At 35.4% G+C, this 14403-nt stretch overlaps 1 protein-coding gene across 1 annotated transcript in view; it reads right to left on the bottom strand.

Moving 5' to 3' along the window:
* The window catches only part of FMN2 (formin 2), a 154360-nt gene that overhangs the window by 16399 nt on the left and 123558 nt on the right, over nt 1–14403 (bottom strand). The window contains exon 17 of the mRNA XM_059469064.1: nt 1689–1838. Coding sequence (XP_059325047.1) covers nt 1689–1838 — 150 coding nt within the window. The remainder of the gene's footprint in view (nt 1–1688; nt 1839–14403) is intronic.

Genomic DNA, 14403 nt, shown 5'->3' with positions numbered 1-14403 from the left:
CCCCTACTGTTCTTCCAAGGGATCTCCCAGTTTCTTTCCCTACTGTACATCCTTCTCACTGCCCTTTTCCTTCCCTGTCACATCTTGCAGCCATTTTGTAGGTTATTTATGTTCAGTTCCTTTTGGGCTACAACCACTCTTGCCCTGGAAGGGGCAGGCTGGCAGCTTTTTTTCTCTGCTGCTTCAACATCTTCTTAGTATACACATACACAGACACTCAAAGAGGGTCAAATGTATCTCAATCCCATTCTTCTCTTAAGCTTTAGATGTTTAAGGAGGAAAAAGCTCTGTGCTAATTTAGTTAATGTCTCTTAAAGAAAACTACTTTCCTGTGAGAACCCTCTGGGGGATTTATTGCTTTTTTAAAAGAAAAATAGTATTTTGAAATAAAAGAACATTTTGCTTAAATCCTTTTCTATAAAATATATAAAGGCTAAATTACCCTGTATTAACTAGGCAGCTAAATTGCTGTATAGGAAAATCAAAGGTATTATTTAACTGTCAGTTAAATCAGTTTCAAAGAGATGTACTTAATTACATAAAATAATTCAGACAGTCAGTAATATGAACGAGATCCCCAGAGATCTGCTGTGCTGTGTTAACATTTGTACCATGCTCTTGCTATAGTAGCAGAACCCAGGTTTTTTCACTGTGAGACTTCTTGTTCCAAAATGTACCCAGTTACAGCAAATATATATGGTATACACAACATTAACTGTAGAGCTGCCTCAGGGAAGTCTTCAGTAACTTTCTAAACCGGAAGTCAGATGTCTGTGACAATTACATAGGATGAGTACACTTGAAAAAGGGCGTGTTCTTGTCAAATTACCCAATAACAGGTTGATGTTAATAATTTAATTAATCCAAAGCTTCAATCCCATCAATTTTTACACTCAGATGTAGCTTCAACTCAAGCTGCCAACAGTAGTAGGATTATATAACAATGCTTAGAATTTACATGTTTGCATATGTTTCATTTTTCCTGATATGACATTTATTACTATTTAAACAACTGATTAATTTTTGGCATAATTTTTACAAACAAAGGGCGAACACAATGGACTATCTGCATGCAGATGAGTAGAGATTTCATAACTCTTCTAAAACATGGACCAGACACCATGGCTGATTTTCAAAGCTTCTGTCTCATTTCTTTATGCCATATTATACCACACCTGCTCTTGTGTACCCCATCACCCAGGCTGTGATTTGCAATATGATTCAGTCTTTTTTTAACACGGGGCTAATTGACTTATTCCTTCCGTCTTCCTTTTTCCTAGCATTGCCAAACAAATATTTACAATATGCCATGTCCTAATGCCTTGACTTTCTTTGACTAAATATGCCAATGAAAATTTTAATTAACTTTCAGGCCTAAAACAAGTCTTCCATTGCTTGGATTCATAGTAGCATAGTAGTTACATGCTCTGCCAAAAACACTGTTCAGGTAATGGACCCAAAAAACTTTAGCACAAACTGGTATTAAAATTCCATTCAAAAATTAGGATGACTGGGGGGTTGGGGTGGTGAGGGTGGGTGTCATGATCTGTTAAAAAAACAAAACCTGAGAAAACTCCAAAAGGCATTCAATGGGTTGTGTGCTAATGAAGTGTGGCTGACTGGTTTCTGTGCGATTGCTCCCAATAACATTCTTTGAGAAAAGCCTTTGAACAAACAAACAAATGTACCTTTCTTGAAGAATAAGTTTGTTTTCCTTCTTCCAGAAGTCTTTGAAGTCAGAACTGAATTCATGCCAAATACTGAAGAAAGAATGTGGGGACACCTCCTTCTCGCCCATTTTTGGTTTCATACAGAAATAGGCTGTAGTTTCCAAAAAGCTGTCAAAGAAAGCAGAAATAGCAAATGCTTCAGTAGTCACTGATATTGATTTCTTTTTTGTACTTGACACTGAAATAGTATTTAATTATTCTTGGTAGCAGATCTAAAATAAAAGAATAGAAAAACATACCAGTTCTGAGCTCTTCACATATAAGTAGGTATAAAATGTAAGATGATTTTTCAGTAAAGTTGGCATCTGGGATTTATCAGAGTTTCTAGTTTTGACCAAAGTATTTTCCATTTGAAAAACTAAAATGAACACAATGTCCACAGCCCTGAAAATCCAGATATCCACACTCCCCCATATCCTGCTTTCCTGTTGTGTTTAAAGCTGTTTTCAAAACGCAGAGTCAAAACCCATCAAGGACTGTAAATAAACTTCAAGTTCTGTTAGGTCTGTGCTACAACACAATAGCTTAGGCTGGAGACTACACAGAAATATTAAAACTCAAACCTGCTTTGTACTAAACAAGAAATGACGCAACAGAAAACTTGGCCCAGGAAGGGCTGTGCTAAAAAACAGGTGCCCATTGTGACTCTACCAGAACAATCCAACAATCCCTTCTGAGCACAGTGAGAACAAAACTAATGCAGCAAACACATGAGCTACTCCTCAAGTAAAAGCTACTCCTGTAATGCAAAGGTCATATTTCCCACACTGAGTGAGGACTGTGAGTGCAACTAAAAGTTAATGTATTTCTGAGTTTGAACTGCTTCTATTTTATTTCAGGAATGTTACAGGAAGGTACAGAATGATTATTTTTAAAAATATTGCTTGATTAACTATTATTCAATTTTTTTTTTCATTGTATGTTTTGTAAATACTGGAGATTTTAAGAATGTTTTCCTGATCTGAAGCTCAACATGCAAGCCACTGGATAATTGCTCATTTTATGAAAAACGCAATTGAAAAGTCTCACTTGAAATATAATTGTAGGTGCTTTGCTCACTGATCTATTACTATCCATTGACTCCTATGATAATTTTCTCTGAATCATAGATCACAGTTTTAATACTTTAAGTATGGGGAAGAATCCAATTTTGGCTAAACGGATGGAAATGTAATTTTAGTCTCAGAAGCCATATCTTCATTCATGGATTATTATGGTGAAAATAACATACAAAGATTCAACCATTCAGAAGGGTCACTCACAAATTCTGCAAGAAAATTTCACCCTAATTCTCAAACCCGAATATTCCAGTTGTTTTGCCCAACCTGAAAAATAAGCATCTACATATATTATTATCATATTGCTGAATAAAATATTATCATATTGCTGAATAAAAAAGTCTACATCTTAAAAATTTAACATCAATTTACCAACCAAATTTTACATCACATTTTTTTCTCCTGATTTGGAATTCATTTTTCCATCTGCTGAAGCAAACTGAAGATGTTGACCAACAGAGATGTAGCACATAAAAATATAGAAAACATTCTCATTTTTAAAGTCATTACATTGGTACTCAAATGCCACCTTACACAGTCATGTAATTTCTTCAGTTCTGTCAGCCTACCATGGGTCTCTGTTCTTTAACTCAAGTGTTTGGCCAATAAATGCCTTTTTTTTTTTGGCTGGGTTGTGTTGTCGGTTTGGTTTGGTTATTTTTTTCAGATGATTTATTAACGATTAACAAAACTGATTAAAATACTCAATTTTACTTACTTATATTGTCCCCACAGTTTTATACTGGGAAAGGTATTTATCATCTATCCTCTGATTCCAGAGAATGACTCAAAAAGAATATCCCTGACATTGCAGTCAGCTGCACTGTTTTAAACCTCCTCCAACTGTCACATATTTTCAACTTTTTGCAAGACTACAAATGTTATAATTTTTTTGGGCATTTTTTCTCCCAGTCTCATCCCCCAGACTTACAGCTCTGCAGCTGGCTAGTGGAGAAGTCATATTAAAGGCTTATTTGAATTTTCAGAATGAGCTGACAATATTTTTGGAGGAATCTGAGAGATAAAGAACAAGAGAGAAATCTTGAGGCATCAGCTGAATCACTAATTTTTTAAGAAGCCCTCTGAATTAAGTCCATTAATGATTTACAAAGCAGAGAAAGACAATTTCATATAAGAAACCTAATTTTGGGAAATATATGTTCAAAATATTTTGCAAACTACAGTGATGAGAAAAGAATTTGATAGTGAATGGCCATCTCAAGTAATGCTTTAATATATGAGATAGTGAGCTAGAATTCTATCACAGGAAAACATCCCAAGAAACAGGAAGCCAAACAAAATGAAATTCATACTGTATAAGTGAACACTCAATTAAAAAAAAAAAAAAAGATAAAGAGCACTAACATCTATTAGAGATGCAAAGACTTCCACTGCTCTTCAATTATTCCAACTATCCTCTGAGAGCAGGAGGAGATAACCAGTGTTTTTTCCCTGGTGACTGAAAACCTCCCTGAGGACGACTTGTATAACCATTGCAAACTTACACATTCATACAGCTGCGTCTAACAGCTGTAACATAATTACTAGGTTTATAGAAAGCAGAGAAATGCTCATACAGGTTGCTTGACTCCCTAACAGTTAGTTTGGGAGGTAAGGAAAATTAGCTGTCTGTGAAATGCGAAACAGCAGCAGCATAGCAGGTTGTCATTGTTAGCATGTCACACCTTTCTAATGCCCAGTAACAATGCACAAGACATCAGCTGCAACACAATAATACTTCAGGGTGTAAATCTCCACGAATCAAATATTTTTTTCTATACATGCAGATCAAACAGTTAAGACAGTTGCCATGTTTTTTCCAACCAGAGAGGTCTACCCTTCTTTAGCATTAAAGTATCTTAGAGTTCATTTAGAAGACATATGGAAACCTGCTTGTTATACATTTGATGCTGTCATTTTTGTAGGCAAAATGGCATATTTCACACATGAAAGACAAAGCAAATAAAGCCACTCCAAATGCATCAAATAATAAAACATGGACAGCAATAAATCCTCTCTGTTGCCATGGTCTTTAAATATCTGATTTGGAAATGTTTACATATGTCAAACTAGATATATCTCAAGGCTAATTCCAGGAGGGGACATGCATTTTAAATACACAGAGAAACTTGGATGATATTGCCATAGGCCCAAGACTAGATACAATCCTTTCAGACTTCAGTCAGGCAGAATATATCTTAAATATCTTTGGTCTTTGCTCTGAAAAAGCCATTCAAATTTTCCTTTTCATTCTTCAGCAGATTTTAAACAAAATATCTGCAAATACCATTGTTACTCTTCCTAACTGTGCATCTCATAGATATTTTGAATCAAATAAAGAACTAGTTATCAAAAGCCTTTTGTTCCTATACTCAAATTAACTTCTGCATCATACAGACTTGGGAAACTCATCTGACCTGTTTAAATTTCATTTCACCTATCTGCAAAATTAAACATTCATTTTGAAACAAGTATTGCTTAGTGTCCATTTTTCAACTGAAAAGGTTCCTACTTATGCATACTCTTTCTGAGAGTCTTAAATGAAAAGAATGTGCATTAGAGAAGATCTTTGAGTCATGGAAGACGGAAAGAAGGGCATGCAACTCAGGGATTAAAAGAGGTAAAGGAGGTCACTGCCTTTGCTTCTAACAGCCTGACTTTTCAAGCATGATTAAAAATAAGACAGTGATGTTCACACTACCGTCTCACCCTGACACAGCAAAAGCCAGAAATCTTTAAACAGATTACAGACTGGGTTTCCTATCCCTCATGTTGGCCCTGAAGGAGAATTAAATAACATCATCTTTCTCACAACATTGGAAGAGTTGCTCATCTCTGACAAGTAAGAAAGGAAATAGCATCAGGAAAGATGGCTAGTTCCTTTTCTTTCCTTCTTGTCTTCTAATGTCTTTGTTTCAAGTGTTTGGGCAATTCAGTAAAATCACTTCAGACTGATCTCTGAACTCACTGCTTACTCAAATGTGGAAATTTGATGAATGAATCACTAGACTTTTATGTGTGCTCCCTTGAGTACAACTATGAGTCTATGAAAGTGATTTTTCTATTTGGAGGGAAGAAAGGAACGGATGTACTAACAGCCAAACCAAATTTAATCATATGAAAAAGAAAATAAGCTATTCACATTGCAAATAGCTCATTGACAGCAACACTAGCTAATAGATCTGATCCATTAGGAATATTTTAAGAGCAGCTATGGATTATTCAGCTTTTTTTCTCATTCTATTCTGAAAATAGCGAGCAAAACGTTGCACACAATTCCAATTCAAGCCTGCTGTCTGGGATGCATTGGCTGGTTTATAACTGTGTACTAAAGCAAATCAACAATACTAAGACAGCAGTAGTTTCATCTCAGCATTATTTGATTAGGCTTCCTTGGCCAAACAAATAGCAAAGTAGCCATAGGTACAGACACGCCCTGGCTGACCTTTCTGAGAAATGCTGAACACACACACACACACACACACAAACACACATGTATCTGGTTTCCCCATACTGCAAACTAAATCACCTGCAAGGGTGAAGGTTTGCTCCAATGCGGATTTAAAACCAGAAATAAAGGTTTTCTGTTCTACTTAATATTCTTCTGTTTAATAGACTACATATTTTGGTTAAAGTCTGAACATGGATATTCTTTTCTATTTTGGCTTTATGAATCTCTAAGCATCACTTATGTACATTAGTGATTAAGAACAGTTAGTGTAAATGATTTAACTTGTTACTTTTGTGAAGCAGTTGTGTTTCAGAAGCAGTTCTAAATCAAGCTGAAACTACTAAAGTACCTTTTTTTTTCAATTAAACTCATGAATAAAATTTAGAACTAAGCACATTCTACCAAAAGAAAGAAGGCAAAAGGGAAAGAAAAGACTATATGTGCCTACTACTTTAAATCTGACATGAGTCTTATTTAAAGCCAAACTGAGTTGATGAGCTGTAAGCCTGTTCACAGTGTTGATCCTGAATTGTTGTCTATATACAGAAGGTGAGTACAATATATAGGTAACAGTATTTCCTTCCTGGATGCTAATAATTTGAACAATCATATTAGCATTTGGTTTGTTATATAAATAGGCCAAGGCTTTGTATCTATTTTCCTACTGTATTCAACATCTGAAAGCAAGAGTTAATCTTCAGATAGAATACCAACCAGTTCAACAAGGTCACACAAAATATGTAAAATAAAAGAGTACCAGTATCTTGATGACTGAGATAGCACAAGCCTGTTAGGAAACTTTATATGCACAGCATTTTGTGAAGAGTGTAATTTTCTATTGATGTATTTTGTTGAGGGTCCTTCTCTGCACTATAACTTTACATCACTTTCTCCACCTTTTCTTTACTTTTAAAAAAAATGTATAATTTCCTCTCCTCACTGCAGTCTCTTGTTCTGCATAATTATAAGTGAAAAAAATGCAAAAAATAAGTATAGGTTCATTCAAGATATCCAGTACCTGAAGGCTGGTAAAGAAATTTCTTCTTGTCGTTTTATTTCCCCCCCCTTTTTATAAAGGAATAAAAGTAACTTTCTTATATTAAAAAGAAAGTTGAGATAATATGCCAGCTTAAATTAGCTTCCAGAATCATTAATCTCATCTTTCATTTGCCAATTTATATTGTGTAACTGTGTATTTTGTAACATTGTTCCTTAGAAAACAAAGGTCTCAAGAGATATTTTTCTTCCCTCTAAAAAAAACCTGCCAAACATTTGCAATGTTTTGAATCCTAAGTCATCTCCCTCATGCCTGGTCCCTTGCCTCCTATAAATTCATATTAAACAGAAACACTTCTTATTGCTTCAACCATATGAAAATTAGCAGCTTCAGTAACTGCAAAAAAAAATCCCTCTACCTTTGAAGCACCATTTCTTTTTTCTCCCAACAAAAGCTCAACAAAAAGCATCCAATATGAGGAACAGAAAATTATGTATTGACAGGCCAGTCTGTCTTGTTCATGAGAATTTTAATACCCTCCCTCCCACTACTAGGAATGCTGTACAACTTTAGTGATGATATGCAATGATCAATATTATCAGCTGTACATCATTATTAGTGACACAAATGCAGAAGTTCCATAGTTTATACAAATGGCAGCAGACCCTGTATCTGGATGCTGTTACATAGCACAGAGCATATATTGTGACACAGACTGTTAAATTCCATGGGTATTAGGACTATAGCTTTGCACTTAAACATTTTGGGAAAAATAAATTTTTAGGAAGACCAACGATCTCAGTGTGTTAACAGGAAATAAACCCTTCACATATCAGATTGCTACTTCAACCTGAATTTAAACTGCTGCTCCAGACCCTTCTATTTACTTAATTCAATGGGAGAGTAAGTTCCTGTCTTTCAGGAACAAAGTGCCTCATGACAGCAGGTTGCAAACCAGCAAAACAAAATGGTCATAACTAAATTAAATCATACTTTTGTTGAAAGCTGAATGTGAGCACTGAGACTTTCAAAACCTTTATTTTAGAAAATATTTTTATCAGGTCCAGATTAAGATATATTGCTTGGGTGTGATGAAATTTGCCTAATCTATCCTTGTTGCTTATATCTTCTGTAAACATCAGGCTATTAGGGATCATGGTTAATACTACATTTAAAAAGCATTCTGCAAGATCTTCCCTCACTGGTTTAATTATTTTTTAATTTGTATTTTTATTCTCATTCATCTCTAAAACAATAGGATACAACCTGGTCCCTCTATACGTTTGGGTTGATTCCAGGCTTTTTTTGCATTATTCTGATGTAAAAAAGTGCTCCACTGATAAAAAAATACCATCTTTTATCCAAGGTGGCATAGGATTAGGTGCTAAATTTTATCAGGAGGGAGCTATCTTGGCAAACAGAATTTCTGCTGACAAAAAAACACTGTGCTGAAAAAGCCATTCTGCATATACTGAGTCAAATTCTAGCCATTTGAAAATCAAGGATCAGGAAATGTAGGTTAGAGGTGCTTTTGCTACCTTCATTATATCACATGCAAAGCATTGGTCAGCTACATCTCACCCAGTGACTGGGGCTTACGTGAACCTAAATTTTGCTGTGAATATTATCAGTCATATTTCCATTCAAGAATATTATTCAGAATAAAATATGAATTGAGAAAATGCATTAGAAACGGAACTAACTTTGTCTTTTCTTTGCCTTCTAACAGGCCACTCCAAGGGAAAAAAAAATCTAAAAATCAAGCATTTTTTAGCATGACTCTTCAGATGCATTTTTAATTTGCATGTGCTCTTCCCATGAATTTTAAAATTAAAATTTTAAATCAGTTCAAACTTTCTCCCAAACCCTTGGTTCGAAGTAGTTAAAGTTCTCTAGATGCACTGGTGTTGGCTGCAACCCACTGTTACCTGAGTACCTTGCATCAATGTATGGGCTCTCTATCTTGGACTTTAATGCTTTTAATTCACGTTAGTGTGGATATCATGCCCATGCCTGCCAGCTAAGCTGCTCCAGACATATGGCTAGCTCTGTGCTAAGCTAGACACAGGCAATGTGAGCATGTGTAAAACAATACCATGTAATTTTGTGCACTGGAGAGTCAGGCCCAGTAACATATCCAAGAGAAAATTATTTTTCTCTCTTAAAAAGACAAACATGTGAGCTTCAAACATATTAAATAACCCTTGACTAGCTGAACTTGAAGAAATAATAAGGTGCTGTTCGACACAGAATACAGTGGTAGAATGAATTTCAACAGCAGCGGGCTGACACAAAAGCTGCTGCCTCAGTGCTCTAAGAAACAGCTAAAAGCCTCATGTGAAAGCCCAACTTGACTTCAGATCTTTATATTAACACTCCTCATGTTCACTGGAGGCCTTCTAAGCAATCGTTATTACTTAAAGAGGTTATATTACATAAGGAAGTAGTGCAGAACTGTTGTGCACTAAATATTGTGTTAAAAGCTTATCATGGTTTTTCAATTTATTGATTACAGCCTCAGCCTTGTAATCTGTCTGCTGTCATGGTGTGGCTCATTTCTATAAGTGAATTCATGAAGAAGCATGGTCAGGGTTATCTAAGAAAATACCAATTATATAATGGAATAATATTTTTTCTTAAATCTAGAGCAAATTATTTAGATATCTAGATGGAAACTACACACATGCTTTACAAAATTTCAGGTACACATAAGATTAGCTAATCTTTAAAAGTATAATTCAGCATAGATAAAATTTTATATATGTGCGTTGACAAAAACACACTTTATATATAGCAAGTGAAATGAATGTACAGGGTTTTTTTTACATAATCATACTAATTTCTATTATGGTGCTCAAGTCAGACTTAGGTTTCAGTTTCTATTCTTTGAAGTTTTATTCTTTATAGAATAAAAACTGTCTGAAATACTTGGTTATTATAGAACATCCTAGCATTTTAAAGGTCTTTTGATGCAGTTTCAACTTAACCCTTTGTGATTGCTCTGGAGAGCATTCTTAATTCATTGTGCAAGAGCTCTGTCCTTAACATGCATCCACTCATATCATCATGGCCAGCACAACTATGAATAGAAGAAATTGATCCTTTGCTGAAAACAGAACTGTTCATGGGGGTTTTCATATTCTGAAAGTCAATTACAGAAAAATCCCATGACAGGAAGTTGAAAGGCTTCAAAATCTCTCTTGATGAACTGTCAGGTTGGAAAGGTCTTTATTTGCATTTTTCAAACTTTAAGCACTTGAAGTTCAAGTCTCAAGTTATCCCAATATATTCTCTTCATAGAAGTGAAAGAACCTTTCTGTAGATGAGTACAGAAAATGGGCAGAAAATCCTTATTTTCTATAAGGATTGCCCGTGAAAAGGTGGCAGACACTAAAATTAATAGAAATATTGTATTAAATAACCATATCAGCTCTGGATTTGTGAACCATTAATATTCACACATCCAAGAAAAGCTAGAAAAACCATATTCCTTTGGCCTAAGAAGCCTATCTCTGGGCTGTTCCTATCCTTTCCAAGGAGGCTTCATGGGGTTTCTGGTCTGGGGTCACCACACCCTAATAACTTTCCTTAGGAGGAGGCAGGAAGTTTTACTTCCTTTACAGACTGATTCTGGTAGAACTATCTTTCAGGCAGCAGCTGAGCAAAAAAGCAGGTGAGGCTATTTCACGAGAAGCCCTCATGTAAGACATAGTACAGAAGGGATTTGGCCCAGTGAAGCTGTTTCTGAACTAGCTTGTTAAAGCACTCAAGGAAGAAGGCAATGAGGGTGAGCAACACACAGAGGAAGAGCAAAGAGACAATGCCTTCTCTCCTAGTCACCTAAGCTCCATATATGAGAAGAAGAACTATATCATGGATCAGCTTGTGGAGTTTCAGCAGTAGGCTGATCCCTATATTATGGATCAGCTTGTGGATGGCAGCCTTCCATCAGCTGGAAATTGTTATGGAAGGAATGACCTATATTGCACAGATTATTACTGGATAGTTCCCAGATGAGTTAACACAGCAGTTGTGACCTAATTAAATCCCATCCCTGACGTTCTGCTTTTCTATTTCCATATACATAATGACAACAACATAATATTGTAATACTTAAAATAAATTGTAACATGCAGCGAGGAAGAAAGGAACAACTCCAGGGGCAGATCAGCATAAGAGAATAAAAGAGACCCATTATCCACATTTAAGTCACAGACCTTGCAAATGCAAACACTGATTATGAAGGTCTTAGGAAACCAACCAAACAGCTCAGGTAGACAACATGATGAAAGAAAAGTCCTGCTGAACATAATCAGAAGCTGATGCACAAGGGAGAAGCACTGGAGCTAATCACACATACACACACGCACACAAGCACTTTACTTCAGCTGCAACAGCTCAAGAGGAATATCTTGAATTTTTGAGGGCTACTCAGTGAAACCACCTGCTGAACATAAACTGGAAGCCAAACAAAATGTGACACATTGAAAGACTTTAATTCATGTATTATTTTCCCACTAATTTTACTAGCTACATGGTTCCCCTATTCTTTTCTCTTTTTTAAATCCTCAGTCTGATGCCATGGCATTAGTTTTGAGTTGATCAGATGCAAGTTATTTTAACTATATTGTTATCAGGGTGTTAGCCGTATTGTCATCAATGCTATTTAGCTGTGTAACTGCAGTTGCACCTTAAACTAACATCCTTTACCTTTTACTCTAAGGTCTAAGAATAAACCCTCTACATGAACTTTACAATAAGTTGTATAAAAATCAGTTTACATTGCAGAATATTAGATCTCTGAATTGTACCCCAGTCTGTAAGGAGTTGCATTAACTTTTGTTCATACTAGCACTGAATGCCATTAAATGCCAACTAATTTCAAACCAATAAAATAAAATTATTTTTCAAAGCCAGTAGGCCAAAATATTTTATTTTAAAGATAACATTCTTACAGGCAAAAATCAATCATCTAAATGGTTAAGGACTTGTGTCACTAGGCAAATATTTTCAGAAAAGGACAAGGACTTCATCTTCCAGGATAAGACCAATTACCCATATTTTAGAAGAGACTTTCTGACATAACTGAACTGCTGGCTAAGTTTCCATTACTGCATATCTACGGTCCTGATATTTTGTCAGAGACAGGATACTAAACTAGAATGATCCAAACTGTTTAACAGTCTGTAAGCTTCTTCTATACACATCTCCTCTGCTCAGCAAGTATTTACTTTTTGCTGATCCAACTAATGTATACCTAGGGTCTGAAATGTATTACTCTTAGTGATTCCAGCCTACATGCTGGGAGCCACACAGCGAGAAACAGACATAACAGTGAAGAAACCAACAATAGATGAATGGCCAAAGAGTAGTGAAAGACAAAGTCCAATAGCATATTCTCGCCTTTCAGTTAAGTTTCCTTCTGGGTTTTTTTTGGTTTTTGGTTTTGTTTTTTTTCTAAACTACATACCTCTTCCATTCTAAGCTTTTCACCAGTTTATTTCTATCATTAACTCAATTTTCTCTTTAACTTTATAGTTCACTTTTGGAAACAATCCAAAACATTGTGTGGAGGGTAGCGAGGTGGGAGGAACATTTAATGTTTTGAAGGATTACCAGACTTAGGTGCTACATTTCGAGGTGTTGCTTTTCAGCAGTGCCATTGTACCATACTGTCTGCTATTTCTCTAAATGTCATCAACTTGTCAGCTCATAAGCAGGTGTAAACCTTTGTTCCTCCCCAAGTTCTCATGTTCAGTGATGTAAATGGAAGTCTGCAAAGAGTGTTGTGTCAAGAATACTGGGGTTTTTTTGCAGGCAATTTAAAGGTAAACATTTCTCTTCAAAATTAATGTCATTTTGTTGCTACAGCAAAAGAAAGCAACAACACATTTCTAACTGGATTATTAAAAGTCCTGAAAACAGAAGAGGTGCCTGGGAGGCTGCACTCAGAAAGCACTTAAAAGCCCAAAAATCACTGGAATGTGCAAGTAATGGAAGAATGGAAATTATAAAATAAACCAAATAAAAATATCCAGACGTGGAGAGATGAGCATTTTATACCAAGCCACACACATCCTAAATTCCCCACTTGATATTTACGTCAAAAGGCAAAAAGTCCTCTGTTTGACTTTTTATAAAGCAAATATATATTCTCATAATGCACTGAGATTTACTAAAGAAAAAATTAAATTCTAGGATTTTTTTTTTAAATCAGTGATCTACAGAAAGCCAGGATAGCAAATAGAATTTCTGTCTTTCCAGGTCTTGTTAGGCATCAGCAGGAAAAACAGGTGAATGATTTTAAACCACCAGTATGAGACTGTTGCCTTACTGACTTATCACTTCAAGCAGGGTTATACTATCTGAAATACTAAAAAAAAAAAAAAAAAAAAAAATCTTTAGTATTCTTTAACATTTCTAGCATACATTGTCTCTTACAGGAGTGGAATATTAGTTAATTATATGAAATATGAATAACTAAACTTTTAGTGCTGCTGAACTGAATTCAGAATCGAATGCTTTGTTGTTACACTAAGAGATGACAGGAAAAATTGAAAAGCATTTGACTGTGTCTTAGATTAAAAAAAAAAACTTAATTAAATTTTTGAAACCAAGTTGTTATTCCAAGAAGAGGAAAATGTTTGCAAAGGGGAAGGAAAAGAGCATTTTAACTATTTCAGTGAAAGAGAGATCAATGTTACAAGTCTGGATTTATTTGCTTTTTAAAAAGATGTGAATCTGGAAGCCTTCTAAGGAGATAAGAACTTAATACTGGGTGAGGTATTATAAGAAAAAGTAACAAAGCTCCATGCTACTCCTCTAGAGCTATTCAGTTGGTGAGGTATCAAGGCAGAGAATTATGACCTTCAACGTCACTGAATGCTGTTTCCAGTAACTTCAGTCAGGTTGTTTGGCTATTGGTTCTTCAGAAATGAAGTGCAGGAAGAGGAGTAACTAATTTCTGATTTTAAGTCTGCAAAATGGTATTTCTGCTGTTGCTACTACCTTTCATCCTAGCCCGGCAAATGAGGTATCACTTGTCATATTATTTGGATGATAATTTTGTTGCAATCTTGGTTCCTACTTTTTGTGCATACTATGATAAAAGTCCATCTCATTCTGAAATTGTATTAAGTACACCTGGAAACAACAAGACTTCATTTT

Source organism: Ammospiza nelsoni, chromosome 3 (assembly GCF_027579445.1).
Source record: "Ammospiza nelsoni isolate bAmmNel1 chromosome 3, bAmmNel1.pri, whole genome shotgun sequence".
Classification (NCBI taxonomy): Eukaryota; Metazoa; Chordata; class Aves; order Passeriformes; family Passerellidae; genus Ammospiza; species Ammospiza nelsoni.
This window is presented reverse-complemented; position numbering and strand designations above follow the sequence as displayed.